Below are 22,748 nucleotides of genomic sequence, written 5' to 3'. Positions count from 1 at the left end.
GCTTCTTGACACTTAGCACAGTTTTAAATTCCACGTTTGTGCAATACCGGATTGGTACCTTTCTATCCCACTAGTGTGTACGCACCAGCACTTAGAATGCAGTGGGGAGGAGAACGGGCCCTCCCAGAACAAAGGGAAAGCAACATGCAACACCAGCATCTGTGCCGCCTGCGCAGTTCTGCAACAGCGCAGCATAACCTGTATCGATGAGCGGAGGCGTATCTATAACTGTACACTCAGAAATTACAGAAGGCATGTTACCTTATGAGGGGGACAAAGGGACCAAAGTGTAAAAGAAAAAAATAATGGAGGGTATAGGGGCTCAGCCTTTGGATATGAATCCACTGAGCCAGTGCCAGCACGAATAAAAACGCTGCTTCCCGGCAAAAGGGCCTCTGTGTTCTGTCTCCCTGTATGTAAGTCCTGCAACAAGAAGAGTGCCTGGTACCTAGCTGGCACTCAAAAATATTTGTAGAGCTGTAAAGGCAGAAAGCAGATCAATAATTGCAGGGAGCTGGCACTGACTGCAAATGGACACAGGGAACATTTCTATAAGTTCAAAAACTGGATTGTGGTGATGGTTATCCCACGGTTTACATTTACTAAAAATCATTGAACTTAGAGTAAATTTTATGGCACATAAGTTATGCCTCAATAAAAGCTGTTAAGGAGTTTTCGTGTGGTGCAGCAGAGAGAATCCGACTAGGAACCACGAGGTTTCACGTTCAATCTCTGGCCTTGCTCAGTGGGTTAAGGATCCTGCGTTGCTGTGAGCTGTGGTGTAGGTCGAAGAGGCAGCTCGGATCTGTCGTTGCTGTGGCTGTGGCCTAGGCCGGCAGCTGTAGCTCCAATTAGACCCTTAGCCTGGGAACCTCTGTATCCCGCCTTTGAGGCCGTGAAAAAAAAAAAAAAAAAAAAAAGCCGTTAAAAAATAAACCGGATTGTAGTGATGGTTGTGCAACTGTTTACAGTTACTAAAAATCATCGCACTTTGATGCTTATGGTATGTAAGTTATACCTCAATGAAGCTGTTAAAAAATAAATACTTGTGGACCGAGTACATGATCTATCTCCCTCCCTGAGATTGTAAAGTCTATGAGAGAAGTTAATTCCTCAAATCTAGAAGACCGACTGGCATCTAGTGGGCGCGGAACAAACACCCCCCCTAAACAGTGAAATCGATGAATGAAGGAGTGGAAGGACTCCTACCGGAGATCCCGGCGAGTAGTTTCCGGGTCGCGGCTCCGGCCTGTGCTCCGGATGTCGGCGCGAGGCGAGCCCGACGATTGGCCAGCGGAGCCGGCGAGGTCCGAGGGGACCGGGAGCAAGTTCGGAGAATCCCGTAGGCGGGCCGGGGCTGGGCTTCCAGGGGGGGTGGGGCCTAGGGGGCGGGGCCAGGCGGGCGGGCGGGCGGGGCGCAGGCTGTGCGGCTGCGTACTATTGCCGCCGCCGTCGCCGCGGTCAGAGGGAGCGCGATGGCTGGGCCAGCGTGGATCTCCAAGGTGAGCGGGGGGGCAGGCCGGCTTGTGGCCCACGGGCTGGCGGCGTGCTGGGCGGGGGCAGGCGCGCAGGCCTGGACCGGGAGGCGGCGGCGCTCGGCTGGTTGGGAACAGTTACGGAACCTGACCTGGCCACCTGTGTGCCTGGCCGCGTGCAGTGTGTAGGCAGCCCTGTTCCCGGAAGGTCAAGCCTGAGGCGGGGACAGCAGCAAGGTCAAGGCCGGGGGCCCTGGCCCTGCTCCCGGCGATACTCGGGTGCCGCCGTCCGCATCTACCCGGGCAGAAGGCCAGGCCTTGCGCGGAATCTGGGAAGGTCATCGCAGCCGCCGCCCCGGCTCCGCCATCCTGGCCGCTTCCGAGGCTGCGGCCCTGCAGTCTTTTGATCGCTTGGAGTCCCCCGCAACACGGCTAGGGCCTTCCACTCGTGTCTGCTCCAGCCCTGGTCGCGTAACCTCCCTGGCCCGAGGGCACGTGCGTTAGGCTTGGGAGGTTTTCCCAGGTGAGGGAATCCTGAGGTCGTTTTCTTGCCAGACTTTTTTCTCCCTTGGAGCTCTTCCCAGTGAGCTCTTGTAGCTCTTTCCCCGTCAAAGGACACAGGGCATCTTGCACCTTGGAATTGCTGTCTCAACACTTGGGAGAGGGAGACCCGCAGCGCTTTCCTCTCACCTTTCATTAGCGAGAATCCTACGATCTGGAGAGCTTTAGCTCCCCTTGGCAGCTCGGATGCCCGAGCTGGAAAGGGTTTCAGAGCATCGCTGCAATTCATTGGTTCCTCAGTGGAACTAACCGTGCCTGAAAACTCAATTGCTCAAGGTCACACAGGAAGTAGGTATCAGAACAGGTGTCTCTGCGTTCCTAGGTCTAAGTCCCATTCTGCCTGCTCTGTGACCAAGGTCACACACTGACAGGCAGAGAGAAGAATGGGCCCTCGAGCCTCCTGTTGCTCTTAAAGAATGAACCCCTAGGAACCTACCTAAGCAATTTAGTTTTTTTCTATAAAATTTGATACTTTATTCCTCCTTTGAGTTTAAGGCGAAGTCCACATATATATTATTTAGTGAAAAGAGCTCTGCACTGGAATTTAGGAGTCTTAGATTTAAATCCTGGCAGTGCCACTAATTGGCTTTGTGACCCTGAGCAAATTACTTAACATTTCTGAGCCTTAATAAGCCCTTCTGTGAAATATCTATACTTGTTTCATAGAGCTTTTTGAGGATTGGTTCAAATAATGTGAAAGAAACATGCAGAAGGAATTCAAAAATACATATCTTACAGTCTTTAAGCAGACAATTGGGTATCAGTAGTTTTTTTTTATTTCTTTAACTTCTTTTTGTCTTTTGTCTTTTTAGGGCTGCTCCCCTGGCATATGGAGGTTCCCAGGCTAGGGGTCTAATCAGAACTGGAACTGCCAGCCTAAACCACAGCCCCAGCAACATCAGATCTGAGCTACATCTGCGAACTACACCACAGCTCACAGCAATACCGAATCCTTAACCCACTGAGTGAGGCCAAGGATCAAACCCACAACCTCATGGTTCCTAGTTGGATTTGTTTCCGCTGCTCCATGGACGGGAACTCCTCAGTAGTTGTTTTTCCCCCCCGCCCCCCAGTAACTGGGTTCTGCTTTGTTATCCTCTGCATTTACATGTGATTTATGTGTGATGGTACCTTATTTCACATTCGCTCCTGAAGGTAAAGCAACTCGTGTCTCTGTCTAAATAGAAATCAGTCCTTTAATCACTGAGTTTACACTGAACACCTAATCATCTTTGGCAAGTACATTAAGAATGAGGGACTAAAACAGCTGGTAAATGTGCTAGTAAATTTATTTTGCCTTTAGTGTGGTCTACAAGAAAAAAACACAGGAGGTATTCAGAAGGTTTGTGGAATCAGAGGATAAAGTTCTCCTCTGACATGGTCCCCCTTTTGTGACCTTTGGCGGTCATTTGACCTCAGTGGGTAAGTTTCTCCCTTAGGGACTGGAGCAGAAAGTGCCTCAGAAGCTGATGTCCCAGGATTATGGGAATACTGAACTGGATGTGAGTTTCAATCAGAGTGCTCCTCTATTCGAGTTCCTTTTAAGGTTTTATTTGAAAAAGAGATCTGAAGCTAATTTTTTTTTCCTAGAAAAGCTTTATTTAGAGAAAATGGTGGGTTTCTAAAGAGCTCTCTGGTTCTAAAATACTGTAATTATAATGAGGCAATTCCCCTTCAGCAAGCTTTTATTGAGTACCTGCCATATATTCAACATTGTTTTTATATTTTTAAGTTGGAGGATGAAGGTAAAAAAGGATGAAGATAGCCTGGGACCTGAAATCAGAAGTTCAGTCCAGGGAGTTCCTTGGTGGTCTAGTGGTTAGGATTCCACGGTTTCATCCCTGCAGCCCAGGTTTATTCTCTGGTCTGGGAACTGAGATCCCACATTGAGCTGCTGCATGCTTTGCCTTGCCCCTCACCCCCCAAAGTTAAGTCCGTACTCTTGTGGCCTTAGTGTCCTTATTTGAAAAGGGCTACTAATTCAACCTCTCCAGGTTTTATAAAAATAAAATTATGTAGTATATGTATATTATAAAGTAGAAGACAGTCTATGCTTTAAAAAAAAAAATCTCATTTTACTTAAAGTTCTGGGTCATTCTAATGATTTAGATACAGTACTAAGATCACAAAGGAGAGATAAAAAACATGGAAAAAATGGGTTGCTAAAGAAAATCATTGCAAGTATCAAAGCTGTTTGCTGGAGTGAGGGACTCATCAGAAAGGTGATTGAGGCTGGCCTCAGTTTTTCCAAAAATATTCTGAATACTTACTATCAGCTAGGCACTGTTCTTGGTACTGGAGGTCGACCAGTGAACAAAATGTGAAAATCTTCACCTCATGGATTTTCATTTTGAGTCACTCATTTTGGTTGGGTCTCTTGTCTCAAAGACCTGGACTGGACCTGTTTGAGTGAATGTTTTTTTTCTCTCTTTTGGGGGGATGAGGAGAAGGACTCATGCAGCTTTTATAACGTAGCCTTTAAATGGTCTCTCTTCCAATAGCCCATTTGCTGGTGGATTAATCACATCCTAGAATTAAGTTTTTGGCCAGTGGTTTTGGCATTGCACATTCTTCTGGGTCTTGCCCTACCTTTGATTTTCAGTCCACAGAGATGACTGTAGATGGCAGGTTGGAGGATACAGTTTGTTCATCCCGTCTTGGCTGTTGGTTGGTGTCTCTGTGAGATGCCGATGTTACCGCAAAGGTTCAGGACTTATAAGAACTGTCCCCCCGAAAGGAAGCCTGAGACAGGATATAACAGATGTATCTTTGCCCATGTATCTAGCACTTAAAAAGTTATGAACCTTTAAAACTTTTAATGAATTTTAATACCTTTGGTCTATGTACCTAATTTCTCTGATTATATTTATTATAATGTAATATGACTGTTTAGAATAATCCTTTAAAATTCACATTTTTGGTGTGTGATAGTGTTAACTGGGAAAAAATGTACCCGTGGTCACATCTTGGGGTAGCGGGATTGCTAGGTCTCATTTTTTTTTTCTTTTTTCTTTTTTTTTGGACATTTCCTCCATCCCAGCAATTAACAGTAATGATCATGTTACCTACATTACCAGAAAAAATAATTGATGTAAAATCTTCATTCTGTGTGACACAGCTATCAAAATGGTATTAAATAAACTTTGTTGGATTTTTATCATAAAGTATAATTTCTTAATATCCACGGAGAAGGATAGGCATAATGTGTAATTGGAGGAGCCCTGGACTAGGAGCCCTGGAGAGGTCAGGAGCCCTGGATTCTGGTCTCTGTGTGGTCACTCTGTGACCTTAGGCAAATCCCTACCCTTTGGATCCATGTCTCCACTATCTAACAAATGAATTGGGCTCTAGGATTTGTAAGGATGCTGCTGGCTATAATATTAGCAATAGTTGGCATTCCTGTTGTGGCTCAGTGGGTTAAGAACACACTGTTGTCTCTGTGAGGATATAGGTTTGATCCTTGGCCTTGCTTAGTGGGTTAAAGATCTAGCATTGCCTCAAGCTGTGGTGTAGGTCATAGATGGGGCTCGGATCTGGCGTTGACGTGGCTGTGGCATAGGCTTCAGCTCTGATTCAACCCCTAGCCTGGGAACTTCCATATGCCACAGGTGTGGCCATGTTAAAATAAAAAAAACTTAGTTTTCTTAGAATGTGTGACCCAGTGTGATAGTGTTAATTGGGTGTGATCAAGAGTGATGACTTGAGAACTTCCAGATCATAGAAAAATCTGATGTTTGGGCTACAAAAGTAGAGTTTCATTCTAGCTTCAATGTCTTTTGACAGCTTGTATTCATAACATTGACTTTAAAAGTATGTATATAGTATTAAAATTCTCAAAGCAAAGGTAAATTGAATATTTTTCAGTTTTCAAATTCGAGAGCGCTTGTTAGGCTGAGCTGATACATGAGAAAAATATTCCTCAGGAGTTTCTGAATACATCTGTGCAAAGTTGTCAGAAGTGGCTTCATCTCTCCCTTTTAACTATATGTGGTTTAATTCTGTGCATAACATTTCTTTGTTGATATTAAACATAGGTCTCTCGGCTGCTGGGGGCCTTCCGCAACCAAAAACAGGTGACCAGAGGTTTTGCTGGTGGTGTGAGTATAATTATGTCTTTTATTTTTTCCTTTTAGAAGTTTCTCAAGAAGGATGCTCTAACACATCATGTGGCATTTAATCTCCATTTATTTAAAATTAGGGAAAATTGGCCACACTTATACGGTACATTTAAATTATTGTCAATATGCATAATACATCTATTAAGTCATTTGCACAGTTAAAAGAATTGTATAATAGCTGACTATTTAAGCCTGTCACATTAATGTATTGAAGGAGGCTTGTTAAAAATAGACAGAAATTACTCCTGAGCCTGTTACTTTATTTCACAATTTCATTTGGGTAAGACAGTTTTTTTTCAAAACTAGTATAAGTTGAGAGAAAATTGTTGAGAAGCTTCGAAAACTGCTTTGCATTTTTATTTTGTGGGCTTCCCTGAAAACAGTAGATTGATTGCCAATTAGGGCTGCCTAAAACATCTGTAAGCCCTATATAGGCTTATATATATTGTCCTTACGTAGTCTTCATAGACTCTCCTGTTAGCAGCTCATTTATTTCTCGTTAAATCTGCTGCTTTTAGAATTCCCAGCATTAGGGTTCTGTGCTTTAAAAGCTGAGACCACATTTTTAGAGCATATCTAAGACTGTGGGTCAGTGATTTCCTGTACGTTTTTATTTTGCCCCCTTCTCAGAGAATCTGATTTGGATTTCATAATTCCTATACTCCCATGTAACATTTTATTCTATGAGAGCTTATGAGACCATAGTACCTCTTTGTTCTTTTACTTTCTGTACTGCAGAAGTAAAGTAGATTTTTTCTTTTGGCATTTGTTATTACATATTGGGAGAACAGGAAGAAGAAGCCAAAGGGGTTCTTTTGACTCTGCTTTTGCTGCAAAAGATGCAAATGAAGCTTGCATTTCAAGTTCAAGGATAGCTAAGCTAAGCATTTCTTTTTTTTTTTCTTTTTTTTTTTTTTTGGTCTTTTTGCCATTTCTTGGGCTGCTCCCATGGCATATGGAGGTTCCCAGGCTAGGGGTCTAATCGGAGCTGGAGCTGCCGGCTTACGCCAGAGCCACAGCAACGCGGGATCCGAGCCGCGTCTGTGACCTACACCACAGCTCACGGCAACCCGCTGAGCAAGGGCAGGATCGAACCTGCAACCTCATGGTTCCTAGTCGGATTCATTAACCACTGCGCCACGACGGGAACTCCCCTAAGCTAAGCATTTCAAACGCATTCTGAAAGCTCATGAGATGATCATTGCTGTCTGCTATTATTTAATTTTCAGGCTATCTATTAAAAAACATATTAGCCTGTTGGGGAGAGGTTTGTATTTGAAAGAAATAGGAAGAGAAACTAATTTTAAAAAGAAAAGATTTCATTAGTTGTATAGAAAAATTCGGCAGTAATTAGTCCACCTACTAAAGGAGTATCGTTGGAAGGCAAAAGACCAGGGGAACCTGAATCAGTGATTTTTTTTTTTTTTTTTTTAAAAAGTAGGCGTTCTTGTCGTGGCTCAGTGGAAATGAATCTGACTTGTATCCATGAGGACCCAGATTCGATCCCTGGCCTTGCTCAGAGGGTTAAGGATCCAGCATTGCCGTGAGTTGTGGTGTAGGTCACAGATGAGGCTTGGATTCTGTGGTGCTGTGGATGTGGCCTAGGCCAGTGGCTACAGCTCCGATTCGACCCCTAGCCTGGGAACTTCCATATGCCACAGGTGTGCCCCTAAAAAGACAAAAAAAAACCCCCAAAAACAGCAACAACAAAAAAATGTAGACAGGCAACTGGAACCAAAAAAGGGCAGGGACCACTGTCCAGGCCAAACTTCTAGGTCGAAGAAGGTCCCCAGATAATGACATATATAGTTTCCAAATGGAAATTCTCATTTAAATCCTCTCCGTGTTTCCCTTTACCCATTTTTATCTCTTTGTTTGAAATGCTGGCTTAATTTTGTTTGAAGCCTTTGAAATAGATTATTGATGCTACATTATAAATACAATTGTCATTAAAAATGTAACTCAGAATTTGCTGGTATGATCATATATGCTATTCTTACTGGTTCCAGATAAACTTGGCTGTGTTTATTTAGATTACTTTTATCATTAAGGAGCCAGTTTTATAAAGGAGTTCAGGAATATGGAGACCTCTCTTGATGTGAAGTCTGATTTTTTTACTGAGTGCCAAGACAGACCACTGTGGTACTCTGGAAGTGCCTGAAAGTGTTTAGTAAAACTGAATGGGTTGCATGAGAAACTGAACTTTCCAGGCTCCCGGTGGAAAGGAAAGCACTTGCCTTCATGGGAAACCCTCTAAATTTAAGTGAGAGAACATCGTTAAAATTTTTTTGTTCTCTTTGGTTTTACAGACTGAATTAATTGGTCTCTTTGTAGTTTGGGAAAAAATATCAATTGGGAAGTTTACTTGGAAGGTTTTTTTTTTTTTTTTTCCGTCTTTTTGTCTTTTCTAGGGCTGCACCAAAGGCATATGGAGGTTCCCAGGCTAGGGGTCTAATCGGAGCTGGAGCTGCTGGCCCACACCACAGCCACAGCAACGTGGGATCCAAGCCATGTCTGTGATCTACACCACAGCTCACGGCAACGCTGGATCCTTAACCCACTGATCGAGGCCAGGGATTGAACGCAAAACCTCATGGTTCCTAGTCAGATTCATTAACCACTGAGCCATGATAAGAACTCCGGAAGTTTGTTTGTTTTTTTTTTTCCATCTAAAGAGCATCACTGAAGCTCTTTTTAAAACTTCTGAGCTTGAGGGAGTAGAGTTGTAGAGTCCTTTGATTCTTGCCTCCACTTGATGAGTCACTGGAAGGTAGGTCTGTTTCCTTAAAGATGTTTCTTAGGGGTTGAGAAAACCCATAAACTGGATTTCTTTGTCAAGGATGTTCTTTTTTAAGCCTTCAAAAATCAATTCTGACGGTCCTCTCTGATGCTTTCTTATATTCAGGTTAAGACAGTAACTTTAATTCCAGGCGATGGAATTGGCCCAGAAATTTCAGCGGCAGTTATGAAGATTTTTGATGCTGCCAAAGTAAGTGGGCTTCAAAAATACTTGTGTTAGTAATTTGTAGAAAAATTTCTAGCCAGTTGGAGTCTATGTACTCTTCAAGTGAGTTGTTTACCATTGTATGGAGTTGGTAAGGCCTATTGTTAATCTTCACAGATTCCGACTTTAACAATGTTGTTCTGCTGTTGTCATTGTCAATAGTTTATCGTGTTGGCATCAGTTTTATATGTAAAGTCATCTAAATAGTACCATAATCTTTGTAGATTTTTGAACCCTGCCTAGGTTTAAAGTCCATAAGCCCCTGCCAAGTCACCTGTCTACCTCATCCTGTCTTCCTGCCCAAAAAAAAAGACAATAGAATTGATATTTTAAGAAACCATAGGCAACTTCAGGAGATTTTTTTTTCTCCTGGTGTGGTAATATCATGTATGAGCGGTTATTCTAACAGCCCATCCTTGGTGCAGGTAAATACTTAAAAATCTAGAGAATTTAGGAAATTTGGACTTTGACATGATGCTTGATTGCTATTTATAGCTGCTTGGTAAAATACTGTGTAAGATTAAATCAGATATAAGTCAGGAAATTCAGTTTATTTACACTAAACATACATTGTTCCCCAATAGGAGTTTCTCATTAGAACTCCTACAGAGGAAGTGATGCTTATACAGTATTATCCCCCAAGTGAACTGGAATATGATCGCTTCACTCAGCCGAAGCTGCTGGTGAATCGGGACCAAGTCCTACTCTGTGTTCCTGTTCCTAGTGTGCGCCCAGTCAGCTGTCAGATGTGTGTGGATACACTGAAGGGTGTGGGTGAAAAGAAAGGAGGACACTGGTTTATACCTTAAAACTATCGCCTTCCTTCATAGGTCTTTTTTTTTCTTAACAGCTTTATTGAGATTTAATTCATACACTGTACAATTCATCCATGAAAAGTATACAGTTCAATTTAATGGTGTTTAGGACATTCGACGACTTAGGCAACCATCATCACAGTCTAATTTTAGAACATTTTCATCACCCAAAAGAAACCCTATACTCACGAGCAGTCACTCCCTACTGCCCTCATGGCTCTCACCTACCCCTGACCATCACCAGCCCCAGGCAGCCACTAATCTGCTTTCTCTCTCTGTTGATTTGCCTGTTCTGGATATCTCCTGTAGGTGGATTCTTATAATTAATACTGCTTTTATGATTGGCTCTTTTCACTTAATATTTTCGAGATTTATCCACGTATCAATACTATGTATTGTTGTGAATCATATTTCTTTGCTTCTTATGATATTCTAATTATAACCATGTGAAGAGTCATTGTGAAAAAAAAAAAAAAAAAGACGTGGGCAGGTGGCAGCTAGGAGTGATGACTGACAAGGGTAATGTGGAGAATCCCTCTGGGCATGTAGAGAGTGACATCTTCCTGCCAGAAATATTCTGGACCTTTATTGTATGTGTTGTCATCAGCTGCATCCAAAGTTGAGAAGTTTGCTTATGATTGTGTAACTGTCCGTCACATGTAAGTCTTTCCGATTCACTGTGCTCTGTGGTGTTGCATCTAGGCGCCTATTCAGTGGGAGGAACGGAATGTCACTGCCATTCAAGGACCGGGAGGAAAGTGGATGATCCCTCCGGAGGCCAAGGAGTCCATGGATAAGAACAAGATGGGCTTGAAAGGTAGCACTGAAGTGGATCAGATGGCTATTGTTGATTTCTGCTCCACGTGTTATGTTTATCTTTTGCACAGTTTTTACATTTTTATTATTTTAATTCACACATGCTTCAGGTCCTAATTCAAAATACCAGCATGTGACAGACTGGAATTCGGCACAGGCTTTAAATCCAGACAGATCCAATGTGAATCTCATCCTTGACACTTACTGGCTGGGAGGCTCGGGCAAATTTCTTTCTTTCTTTTTTTTTTTTTTTTTTTTGGTCTTTTTGTCTTTTTAGGGCTGCACCTGTGGCATATGGAGGTACACAGGCTAAGGGTCTAATTAGAGCTACAGCTGCTGGCCTACACCACAGCCACAGCAATGCCAGATCCGAGCTGCATCTGCGACCTACACCACAGCTTGAGGCAATGCTGGATCCTTAACCCACTGAGCGAGGCTAGGGATCGAACCTGCAACCTCATGGTTCCTAGTCGGATTCATTTCTGCTGTGCCACGGAACTCTTCTTTTTTTTTTTTTTTTTCCTTTCTTTTTATGGCCGCACCTGGGGCATATGGAAGTTCCCAGGCTAGGGGTCGAATCAGAACTGTAGCTGCCAGCCTGCTCCACAGCCACAGCCACAGCCACACCAGATCTGAGCTGTGTCTGTGACCTATCCCACAGCTTGAGGCAATGCTGGATCCTTAATCCACTGAGCGAGGTCAGGGATCAAACCCACATCCTTAACCCACTGAACCACAATGGGGACTCCGAATTTCTTCCTCTTTTTTCCCCACTTCATCTTTAAATGAAAGCAGTAGAGTTAACATCTCATAGGTGGTGTCATAGGATTGGCTACTGGCAAGGACCTGATAGAGTGAGTGCTTGGTCCTCAGTCAGTAGGTGCTCCATATTATTAAGGAATGTAGTTGATGTTCTAGAAACTTCATTGAAGAAGTTTCTTCCTTTATCTGAATCTGAGGGAGAAGGTAAGGTTAGAGGCAGAACACTTTTTACAGGGTAGCCCAGACGGGTCTGTAGGGGACACTGGGAGTAGGTGCTGAGTGGCTGCCTGAGAGTGACGAGTAATGGATGGACCCATTCACAACGAAGAGGACGTCAGACTTAGAGACAGAGCACCTGTCTTTTCAGATGACACCTGCTCTGCTGTAAAAGTGTCCCTTGATTTGTGAAGCATGCCTGTTGGATGCACCACACGGCTACTTCATGTCCAAAGAAGGGATCCTAAACACAGCTCTGATGGAAAAATGGAAAAAATAAAAATTGGAGTTCCAAATACAGTTGGCCCTCTATATCCAGGTGTTGTGTGTCCGTGGATTCAACCAACCATATATTGAGGATATTATTTTTTTTTTTAAAGTTCCAAAAAGCGAAACTTGGAATTTTTTCGCTGGCAACTATTTACATAGCATTTCCATTGTATTAGGTATTTTAAGTAGTCTAGAGATGATTGAAAGTTTAGGGAGGATTGGAGTTCCTTTCGTGGCTCAGTGGTTAACAAATCTGACTAGGAACCATGAGGTTGCGGGTTCGATCCCCGGCCTCGCTTAGTGGGTTAAGGATCCGGTGTTGTGGTGAGCTGTGGTGTAGGTTGCAGACAGGGCTTGGATCCCACGTTGCTGTGGCTGTGGCGTAGGCCAGCGGCTACAGCTCTGATTCGACCCCTAGCCTGGGAACCTCCATATGCTGTGGGTGCAGCTCAAGAAAAGACAAAAAAAAAAAAGTTTAGGGAGGATGTGTGTAGGTTATGTGCAAATACTGTGCCATTTTATATAAGGCACTTGAGCATCATGGATGTTTTGTATCTTCTGGGTCCTGAAACCAATCCCCCTGTCACTGCACTATTGTCATCTAGGTATTCTTTATTTACAGGCCCCTTAAAAACTCCAATAGCTGCTGGTCACCCATCTATGAATTTATTGCTGCGTAAAACATTTGACCTCTATGCTAATGTCCGACCGTGTGTCTCAATCGAAGGCTATAAAACCCCTTACACAGATGTAAATATTGTCACCATTCGCGAGAACACGGAAGGAGAATACAGTGGAATCGAGCATGTGGTATGTTCATTTTGGATACTTTTTTCATTCTTAGTTGGGTTGCTTTCTGTGCACTTGGGACAGTGGTTCAAATTCCCAGTTGAAAATATTTCCCAAAAACCATTTGCTTTCACACCGTGGGGAGTTGTGGGTGTTTGTGTTGTCCCACTGGGGTCACTTGCTGGTAGGGCTCAAATGGATGCCTGGGGTAGTGGGACTGTGGTTCAGGGCATGGGCTCGAAACACACCTTCTGTTTGAATTTTTGAATCCTCAGCTTCAGTGACCCTCTCTGCACCTCGATTTTCCTCATCTGTGCAGTGGGGCCTATAATCCTAGCTCATAGGGCTCGGGTGAACTTTAACGCCACTGACTTGGCACATGTGCAACGCTAGCCTTGCAAGTCGGCCACAGGCGGTGTTGCCTGCGCATCGCCAGTGATCTAGGACCCGGTTGTTGCCACACCCTTTCAGCGAGGCGGGCATCCTCTGTTTCAGATCGTGGATGGAGTCGTGCAGAGTATCAAGCTCATCACCGAGGGGGCGAGCAAGCGCATCGCCGAGTTCGCCTTTGAATACGCACGGAACAATCACCGGAGCAACGTCACGGCGGTGCACAAAGCCAACATCATGTGAGTCCCTGTGGGGCGGCGCTCTGTCTAGGCATTGACAGGGCTTCCTCCTCCTCTCTCCTGCTTGCTCATTGACTCCTGCTAGCTCTGCAGACTGGCCTTGTAGCCAGTCTGAGGGTCAGGCATTTCTCTTGCATCCCAACTTCCTATTTCATGTGCTTCACTGGATGGATGACTGAGCAGGAATTCGGGGCCCAAAGTTTAAGGAGAATCATCAGCAAAGGAAGCCCGAGACACTGCATCCCTGGATGCCGTGGCTGGTTAGCTGAGGCCACATCGGTAAAAGGGCAGTGGTGTCTGTGTTAGGAGTGGAAAAGCGGGAATATTTCTAAAAGGACCACATGCTCAAGGGCTTAAAATAGTGCCCAGAGGGCTGATACTATCTGAGGTGTTTGTGCTAGCAGTTTGAATTCTCCTCATCCCCAGTCTATTCACAGGCCAGCTCACTGTGTTAAGAACAGGTTTCCCGGAGTTCCCGTCGTGGCTCAGCGGTTATCGAACCTGACTAGCATCCATGAGGACTAAGGTTCGATCCCTGGCCTCACTCAGTGGGTTAAGGATCCCGCATTGTGGTGAGGCATTGCTGTGAGCTGTGGTGTAGGTCACAAACCAGGCTCGGATCCCGCGTTGCTGTGGCTGTGGTGCAGGCCAACGCTACAGCTCTGATTGGACCCCTAGCCTGGGAACCTCCATATGCCTCGGGTGTGGCCATAAAAAGACCAAAACCTAAAAGTTTGCTAATCTAAGTGTGGAGCATGTAAAATAGTAAAACCATTTAAATAATTGAATAAGTTAACATTTTAAGGCAATTTTAACATTTTCTGATTAATAGGTATTTCTTAATTCTTGCTGAATAACACTATAAAAGTAGAGCCTTTATTATGATTAAGCTATTTTACATTTTTTTACCCTTTGGTGCTTCTAAAATTATCCTAAAACATTTTCAATTTGCATTTTACTAACTGCCAAAAAAATAATTTTACTGTAATTGAAATCAGACAGTCTTGGCTTCTGGAATTTAAATTTCTTGAGCTTACTTACTTCTCTGATTTGATCTTTTTCTTTCTGCAAGTCTTTGCTTTCAACGATTTTTATTTGATTAAATACAGGCGCATGTCAGATGGGCTTTTTCTGCAAAAATGCAGGGAAGTTGCAGAAAACTGTAAAGATATTAAATTTAATGAGATGTACCTTGATACAGTATGTTTGAATGTAAGTATATATTCATACTTACCTGCTTTTTTATGATGCATAGTGTGCATGTGTGGTGTGCAGTTTTTGATTGCTAAACACACAAATGCATTTTTTTGTAGATGGTCCAAGATCCGTCTCAGTTTGATGTTCTTGTTATGCCAAATTTGTATGGAGACATTCTTAGGTGAGTTTGGCTACACCCTTTTAAGCTGAAGCTTATTTGTGAATGTCCTAAAACAAATTGTGTCTTAACAGTTTTAATCAAGTATTATAAAATAAGAGCATTTGTTATAAGCTACCAGTTGAATTCTAACAGTTCAGGTGGTGGTATCAGTGGTTACATGTTGGGTGGGTTAGTCCTTCACTGCTTTGCCCAAGTGGCTCTGGGCTCTTCCTCCTTAACCATTAGTTCCTTCTTCCCATTTTTTAGAATTTTATTGGTTGGTTGAGCAAATTCAGTATTTTATTACGTACAGCCAGGTAGGTGTTTCATCATTTTTACCCATTTTTTTTTTTTTGCAACTTTTGGCATAATGTAGACTTCCAGAAAAGTTGCAAGAATGGTACAAAGGATTCCTGTGTACTCAGCACCCACACTCACCAAATGTTAACATTTTACCAAACTTACATTATTACTCTCTCTCTTTCTCTTCTCCTCTCCGCTTCCCTCCCTCCTTCCTCCTCCTCTTTCTTCCCCCCTCTCTCTCTCTGTCTCTACAGACATACACGTGATGGTGACCAAATGGTGCTTTTCTTCTAAGTCCATCATTCCTTCTGCATGTATTAGTTGGCATTCTACTGTAAGGATAAGCTTTTCCTTCTCTCTTGTTTACTTATCGATCTATATCAATTTGGACTCAAGGTTTCTGTTTTATTCAGTGGTTATAACCATCTCCGTCATCATTTATAGCGCTGCTTGGGTTGTCCGGACTTGGCCAGTGGCAGTGCCTTGGAGCTGTCTCTGTGTGCTCTTGACCCAGCCCATCATTGCCCCAGCCCATCATTGCCCCCTGGCACAGTGAAAGGTGCTTCAGGCTCATGCTGTGTTTCCCTAACTCTCGTCCTGGAGTCAGCCATTTCTGCAAGGAGCCCAGGTTCCCTTTGAGTGGAGAATGGTATTTAAAGACGAAAGTCTGGGTGCCAGCTGAGATGTTTTATCTTTCAAAATATCCTTTGACATGCTTTCCTGTCCCCAGTGACCTGTGTGCGGGATTGATCGGAGGTCTTGGTGTGACACCAAGCGGCAACATTGGAGCCAACGGGGTTGCAATCTTTGAGTCGGTAAGGCCCTGGTGACACTTGAAGCAGAAATCAGGTCAGAATGGCATGAGCACGCAGGAGGGGTTATTTGCGTAAATAATGTTCTAGCTCTTTTGAGTTTTTCCAGTTATCAAAAGAGAATGAAGCTTTTTGTATAAACCTGGTTTATCCATTCATTTTCCTCTTATTTCTTTTGTATCCTTATTATTATGTAGCCTTCCTTGTTTTAAACTTTTTACTGAAAGTGGACCAGATAAGATTTTTAGTCCATGTTTTTGCACTATAAAAATTACTTTAGTTCTTTCTTTTTGTGTGTGTGTGTGTTTTTAGGGCCTCATCCGAGGCACATGGAGATTCCCAGGCATATGGGTTGAATCGGAGCTGTAGCCACTGGTCTACACCACAGCCACAGCCATGCCAGATCAGAGCTGTGTCTGTGACCTACACCACAGCTCAGGGCAACGCCAGATCCTTAACCCACTGAGCGAGGCCAGGGATTGAACCTGTGTCCTCATGGATACTGGTCAGATTCGTTTCTGCTGAGCCACCAGAGGAACTCCTAGTTCTTTTTCTGAGGCCTTATTTCTAAGACCTGTGACTGGAATCGCTCTGCAGTAGCTATTTGCCATCAGTGAGGAAGGCTGATTAGCTTCCCCAGAAGAGGGCTGTTTGTTCCTGTCTCCTGCCTGATTGCACTGCTTTGCACTCTGGGGCAGGTTCACGGGACTGCGCCTGACATCGCCGGCAAGGACATGGCCAACCCCACAGCCCTCCTGCTCAGTGCTGTGATGATGCTGCGCCACATGGGGCTCTTCGACCACGCTGCAAAGATTGAGACCGCGTGCTTTGCTACGATTAAGGATGGGAAGGTATCAGTAATCTTGTGCCGGGTAAAATGCATTTCCTCCTCAGGTGTCATCTGTGTGACGGGACAGGTAATGGTTCCTCCCAAGAGGGCTGAAGGATTGGAGGCCAAGCAGGCATTCTTACCACGGGTTCCCTGAGTGAACTCGGGGTGTGTGCATTGTCTGGAAGGAGAATCCAAGTATTTCAGCAGCAAAGGGTTGAGAAGCACTGATTTAGAGACGCCAGCCTGCAGTGGGAAGGGGAAGAGCAGTGGTGTGGGCGTCAGAGCACATCAGGCCTAGTTATCCTGTGAGTTGTGGGATCCTGGCCAAGTCCCATCAACTTTTCTTGGTAGCTTTTTCCTCTTCTTCCCAACAAACATGTATTGTGTACGTCATAAGGCATGAGGAATATAGTAAAAGGAAGAATAAGAGAAGGTCTCAGGCCTCAAGGAGCTTGGGATCTAGCAGGAGCTACAGATGCAGACGTGTCTATGGCATGGTGGGGTTTGTTATACTATGTGCGTTTGTGATGTAAAAGTAATACAGACATGTTATAGAAGTAATGATGGCTGATAGTAATTGATCACTTACATGATTTTTATATTCATATTCGTATGTATTCATCTCAGCAAGTCTCTATGACTCTGTGACGTAGATACCATAATGCAGTCCTTAGGTTTGTCAGGAGTTAAGTACTTTGTACTTGCTTAGAGCTTTGAAGGCTCTTGGTCTGTAATTGATCCCATTTTATAGATGAGGAACCTGAGGCACAGAGAGATTAAGTGTTTGTCCAAGGTCTCACAGCTCCTACAAGGCAAAGTTGGGGTTCATGTCCAGTCTGGCTCTTAGCCAACAAGCTTCACTATTTCCCTAAGCAGTTGTGGCCCACGGGCAGGTTGTGATGGATTATTTGGAAAGTGGGAGGAGAATGGAGAAGGTGGTGGCTTCACAAGGCTGGGCCTGAAAGGCTGATCCCTAATCTGAGGTCTCTTCCTTTTTTTAAAAAAAAAAAAAAAGTGATAAAATATACATAGTATAAAATCAACCATTTTAATAATTTTTGAGGTGTACAGTCTATTGGCAGTAAATACTTTTCACATTGTTGTGCAACCTTCACCCCCATCCATCTGAAACTGGCCCCATTAAACAGTGATTTCCCTGTTTCCTGCTGTTCCCCCAGCCCCTGACAACTACCCTTCTACTTTCTATGAATTTGAATACCCTGGTACCTTACATATGTGGAATCATACACTATTTGTCCATTTGGGATTGGCTTGTTTTACATAGCATAATGGCTCTAAGGGTGGATGCTTTTTAAAAAATTCTGTCATTTGAAATTCTTCTAGCTAAAGTATAAGAAACCCAAGCTTATCTTTAACAGCCCTTTATAGTCATATCGAAGGGCTTATGATTATATTTTTTATTCTTTTTTTTTTAATTTTAATTTTTTTGTCTTTTTAGGGCTGTGACATATGGAGATTCCCAGGCTAGGGGCTGAATCAGCTGTAGCTGCCGGCCCATGCCCCAGCCACACCAGATCTGAGCTGCATTTGCGACCTGCACCACAGCTCATGGCAACACTGGATCCTTAACCGAGGCCAGGGATCAAACCCACATTCTCTGGATACTAGTTGGGTTCTTTACCACTGAGCCACGACGGGAATTCCTGGTTTTTTATCCTGATGCTGTGTTTGAGAAGCTACTCTTTTGAGCCCAGCAGAGAGATGCCTCAGTTACACAGTAGGCCCTTTAAATGTAGGATGCAGTGGGTCAAGAGACTTAAATACATTGAGTTCTCTTTAGGAGGAAAGAGAGCATAAGCTGGTAGAAAACAGAATATAGGAGAATTTCTTTCCTAAAGAGGGGAGTTTAAGGAGTTCCCGTTGTGGTGCAGTGGTTAACGAGTCCGACTAGGAGCCATGAGGTTTCGGGTTCGATCCCTGGCCTTGCTCAGTAGGTAGGGGATCCGGCGTTGCCGGGAGCTGTGGTGTAGGTTGCAGATGCGGCTCGGATCCTGTGTTGCTGTGGCTCTGTAGGCCGGTGGCTACAGCTCTGATTCGACCCCTAGCCTGGGAACCTCCATATGCTGAGGGAAGCGGCCCTAGAAAAGGCACAAAGACAAAAAAAACAAAAAACCAAAAAAACAAAAAAAAGAGATTTAGATATTTCCTTAGTATTTGTTCCCTAGGCTCCAAAAATAGATCAAGATATATATGTCTTAAGTTTTTTAAACTTTAAAAATTCCCCAGGAGATTTATGAAACCTCTTGTTTAGATTTTTTGTCATTTAAAAGTCCATAATCAAATGTTTCCTTAGAGTCTATTGTATGGACAAGGGGGACATTTTGGAAAGCTTCCCTGCTTCCCTTTGTAGAGAGAGCATCTTGTTCTTTCAGTGTTTTTGATCATACTTGGCTTTTCCAAGTCCTCCTGGGAGGCGGTGATGGCTGGGGGGAGGGGTCACACTTTAAACCTAGGACTGAAATGAAAAAGCTGCCAGGTAACTCACCCAGCCAGTATCTCAGGGAGGGCTTTAGATAAAAACATCTTTGCTTTGGTTTGACATGTGGGTACATATTGTCTATCTTTGCTTTTTCCTTTTCTCAGAGCTTAACAAAAGATTTGGGAGGCAACGCAAAATGCTCAGACTTCACAGAAGAAATCTGTCGCCGAGTAAAAGATTTAGATTAAGACGGCTCCAAACAATATTTGCATCAGTTGCTTCTAACGGATGCCATCTCAGCCTGTATTAGAATACCTCCCATTCTGTATGCATTTGTTGCTTGTTTCTTGACAGAGTCCATTTCTAGACCTGGCCTTTTCCTAACAAAAATCTGTGCAAAGGATGCAGGCGATGTCCCTAGGCCTGCTTTCAAAGGACTTTTTCCAAGTGCTTGTTTTATTTATTACATGTCTATCTGGTATCCTTTTTTTGTACACTTCAAGTGGACTGTATCATTTGCCATTGTTAACCATCTTACATTTCAGTTTAAAGTTTTTCTTCCACTGTAAATACCATGATACAGAATTAATAAGAGAAAAATCTAACTTTTTAAAGAAAATCTCTGATTTCCTTGGTTTGTGAAAAATATAACAGAAATAAAGTAGAATATTGAGGCAATAGCACAAGATGATATTCTTATAAAACTAAACAGGCACAAGAGAAATTTCCTGGGAAAGTTTCCATCAAAACAGTAAATACGGTATATTTCTTAGTGACATGGAAAGTAAAGACTGATTTGTCCTTTTACGTGAATTACTGAGTATAAGTAAAGACTTCAGATCCAAGAAATATATAATGAGAAATGTAATTTTTGTTAATAAGATATGGATAATATATTGGGTACAGACACAAATGCATTGTGTGTTCAATTATTTTTGTTACCTTGAGACTTAATGTTCTCAGCGAGAGCTTTTAATGAAGTGAAAGGGTGGTCCTTCCTTCTCATTGGCCACACATCAGGCATCGTGCGAGACACAGCCCCTGTGCAGACACTGAGCCGGGACGTGGGAGCTGACCCTTGTGTTCCTTCACTCCCGCAGCATGTATGTCATTGTCCGGAAGCGGACCACACTCCCACTGATACTGCTAAAAGGTCCGAACACATAATCTGACAGCAATTGAGGAGCCTGGGGTGCTGGCTATTCATTTTATATTTCACTGGCTGCCCCTTCCCCCAAAGCCGCAAATCACTGCCCTCTGCCTCAGCACCGGCAAGATGAGAGATGAGCTGCAGACTCAGCCTGAGCTGGTTCACAAAATTCGTGCCACACTGGCGCTTGGTTTCTGATCTTCAGGCACTTCCTCGTCTCTCCTCTGTTCCCCACTCCTAGTGTGATTTTTCTTTAATCCTCAGATACTAAGTCACTATTTTCGTGCACCTTTTGGGCCCACCCTAAAGGCAACTCCCATCCTCCTTGGTCCTTGTGTAACACTGTAAACCGGCAGCTTCGCATAGTACACCCTGGTCACGGGGCTTTCCTAACAGCAACAAATAGCCCGTCTGGGTCCTTTTTCAGGCTTGTAACCAGACTCACGGACTTACGTGTATTTTACTTTGTTTAAACTGCTGCTGCTTCTGTTTTATTGGATTGTGCTAATTATCAGTGGTTCTTGGGTTTACACTAATAAAGAATTCCCAAGTGGACTGAGGTGTGCGCCTTGTCTGCCTATCTCCCATTTAGATGCCTTAGGTCATTCTGGCTCAGCTCGCTCCTACGAATGGCTTCTTCAAGTATCAGAGTGGCTGGGGTGGCATGGTGGTAGCAGACTAGCCTGAGGTGGCTGCTTTCACTGGAATGTTCCCCTTGACCTTCTCCTGCACCTTTGCTTATTCCAGGACACCAAGGGTCACTAGTTGACCTATTGCACAGCATCCTGTGGGTTAAATAGCCACCACACTGGCCTGGTCTGCTGCTCGATTGACAAAAAAGCGTCAGGTACTTATTGACGGTTCTGTTAAAAAGTTTAATTTCAAATTACACGTTAAATACAGTCCAACAGGCAGCAGCAGTTTTATTAAGCGTCCAAGTCAGTTGGCGTGTGCATGGTGGAGTGCCTGGTAAGGGGATGATGGGGTTGGCAATGTCCAGCGAGATCCAGAGTCAGCCGGGCCCTTAGGTGTGTTACAACTGAGCATTCCTACCACCTCCTCCCTGTCCCTACACCCAGCCTGCCACCGGCTGGCCTGTTAAGTGAGCTAGCAGCTTGTTAATCTACCTGCACTAAGGCCAGAAACCATCAGCCCTAGTTCTGGAAGGAGAGCCGATTTCATTTGTCAACCTGGACAAAAGGCAACGCTTAATACTATCAGCACGTGAAGCTTCTTGGAATTGTCAGCTATTGTTGGCATGAGACCTAGCAAATGGAGATGCCAGGACCGTACCCGACCTGGAGACCTAACACTTGCCCAAAGCCCGTGCACCCAGATGGAGCTACTCAGCCTGCTGTCTTCGGAAGAAACCAGAGAAGGAAGGTCCCGATTACTTTGTTTGTTCTTGGTAAAAGCAGTCGATGATATCTTTGTATTTCTCCAGAACTGAGAGTCGCTTCAGCTTCATTGTGGGACCTAAAAGAGAGATGAGTGAAGCCTGGGCTCTGAGACATCTGAGAAGGTGTCTGGCAAAGATCTAGACTCAGTGAGTCCTCTGACTGGTATTAAGCTGGCCTCCAAGATGGCACACTATGGTCCCTGCTCCCACGTCACCCCCGTGTCGCTTCTTCCCATGCTGTCCCAGGCTAAGTGGCCCATAGAATACAGAGGAAGTGGGGTAGTTACACAACAGTAACTACCTAGTAGGCAAATCATCTCTGCAGTTCAGTGAAAGTTCTGAGATGTTGGATGTTAAGCTTATTTTTATTTTTGCTTTTTAGGGCTGTACCCATGGCACATGGAAGTTCCCAGGCTACGGTTGAGTCAGAGCTGCAGCTGCCTGCCTACACCACAGCCATAGCGATGCAGGATCTGGGCCACATCTGCAATCACAGCTCATGGCAATGCTGGATCCCCGACCCACTGAGCGAGGTCAGGGATCAAACCCGCATCCTCATGGATACTAGTCGGATTTGTTTCTGCTGTGCCGCAATGGGAACTCCTCCCCATATCACTTTCAAACTCCATTTTGTGCTGACTCACACTTGGCTGTGTAATTGGAGACTTCAAAGTCACTTCTACAAACTGCTTAGAGAAGACCTCTGGTTGAGCTTGTGTTCAGTTTGTTAGCACCAGACAACAGATGAGGTCAAGCTCTGATGGTAGCTCAGCATTACCGTGGACAGTTGCTTCTGGGGTCAGCCTTGGTGGGTTGGAGGGAATCTCACTGAAGAAGGTATTTCTGGCTTCCCACCCTGGGCCATGAACACCCCACGATGCCACAGCCAAGAGTGACTTCATCCATCCAACTGAGGCCACACGAGAGGTCTTTTCTGGTTCCATGGACCACAGTCCAGAAGGGTTTCATCCCTTTACCTTTTGGGTGAGCTGACTTCACA

The 22,748-nt window shown here is 44.1% G+C and overlaps 2 protein-coding genes across 2 annotated transcripts in view; one reads left to right on the top strand and one right to left on the bottom strand.

Moving 5' to 3' along the window:
- IDH3A (isocitrate dehydrogenase 3 (NAD(+)) alpha) lies at positions 1,392-20,904 on the top strand. The gene is made up of 11 exons (XM_001927338.5): positions 1,392-1,502; positions 6,071-6,133; positions 9,060-9,143; positions 10,676-10,790; positions 12,660-12,847; positions 13,322-13,455; positions 14,565-14,667; positions 14,769-14,833; positions 15,846-15,930; positions 16,626-16,778; positions 19,364-20,904. The coding sequence occupies exons 1-11, from the start codon at positions 1,476-1,478 to the stop codon at positions 19,445-19,447; spliced, it is 1,101 nt and encodes a 366-aa protein (XP_001927373.4). The 5' UTR covers positions 1,392-1,475; the 3' UTR covers positions 19,448-20,904.
- The window catches only part of ACSBG1 (acyl-CoA synthetase bubblegum family member 1), a 55,707-nt gene continuing 52,501 nt past the window's right edge, over positions 19,543-22,748 (bottom strand). Inside the window, exon 14 of the mRNA XM_021098835.1 lies at positions 19,543-21,825. Within this exon, the coding sequence (XP_020954494.1) occupies positions 21,814-21,825 (12 nt within the window). The 3' untranslated portion in view covers positions 19,543-21,813. The remainder of the gene's footprint in view (positions 21,826-22,748) is intronic.

The sequence above is a fragment of the Sus scrofa genome, chromosome 7 (genome assembly GCF_000003025.6).
Source record: "Sus scrofa isolate TJ Tabasco breed Duroc chromosome 7, Sscrofa11.1, whole genome shotgun sequence".
NCBI lineage: Eukaryota > Metazoa > Chordata > Mammalia > Artiodactyla > Suidae > Sus > Sus scrofa.
Note: the sequence above shows the minus strand (reverse complement) of the source record. Positions and strands in the feature narration are given on the sequence as shown.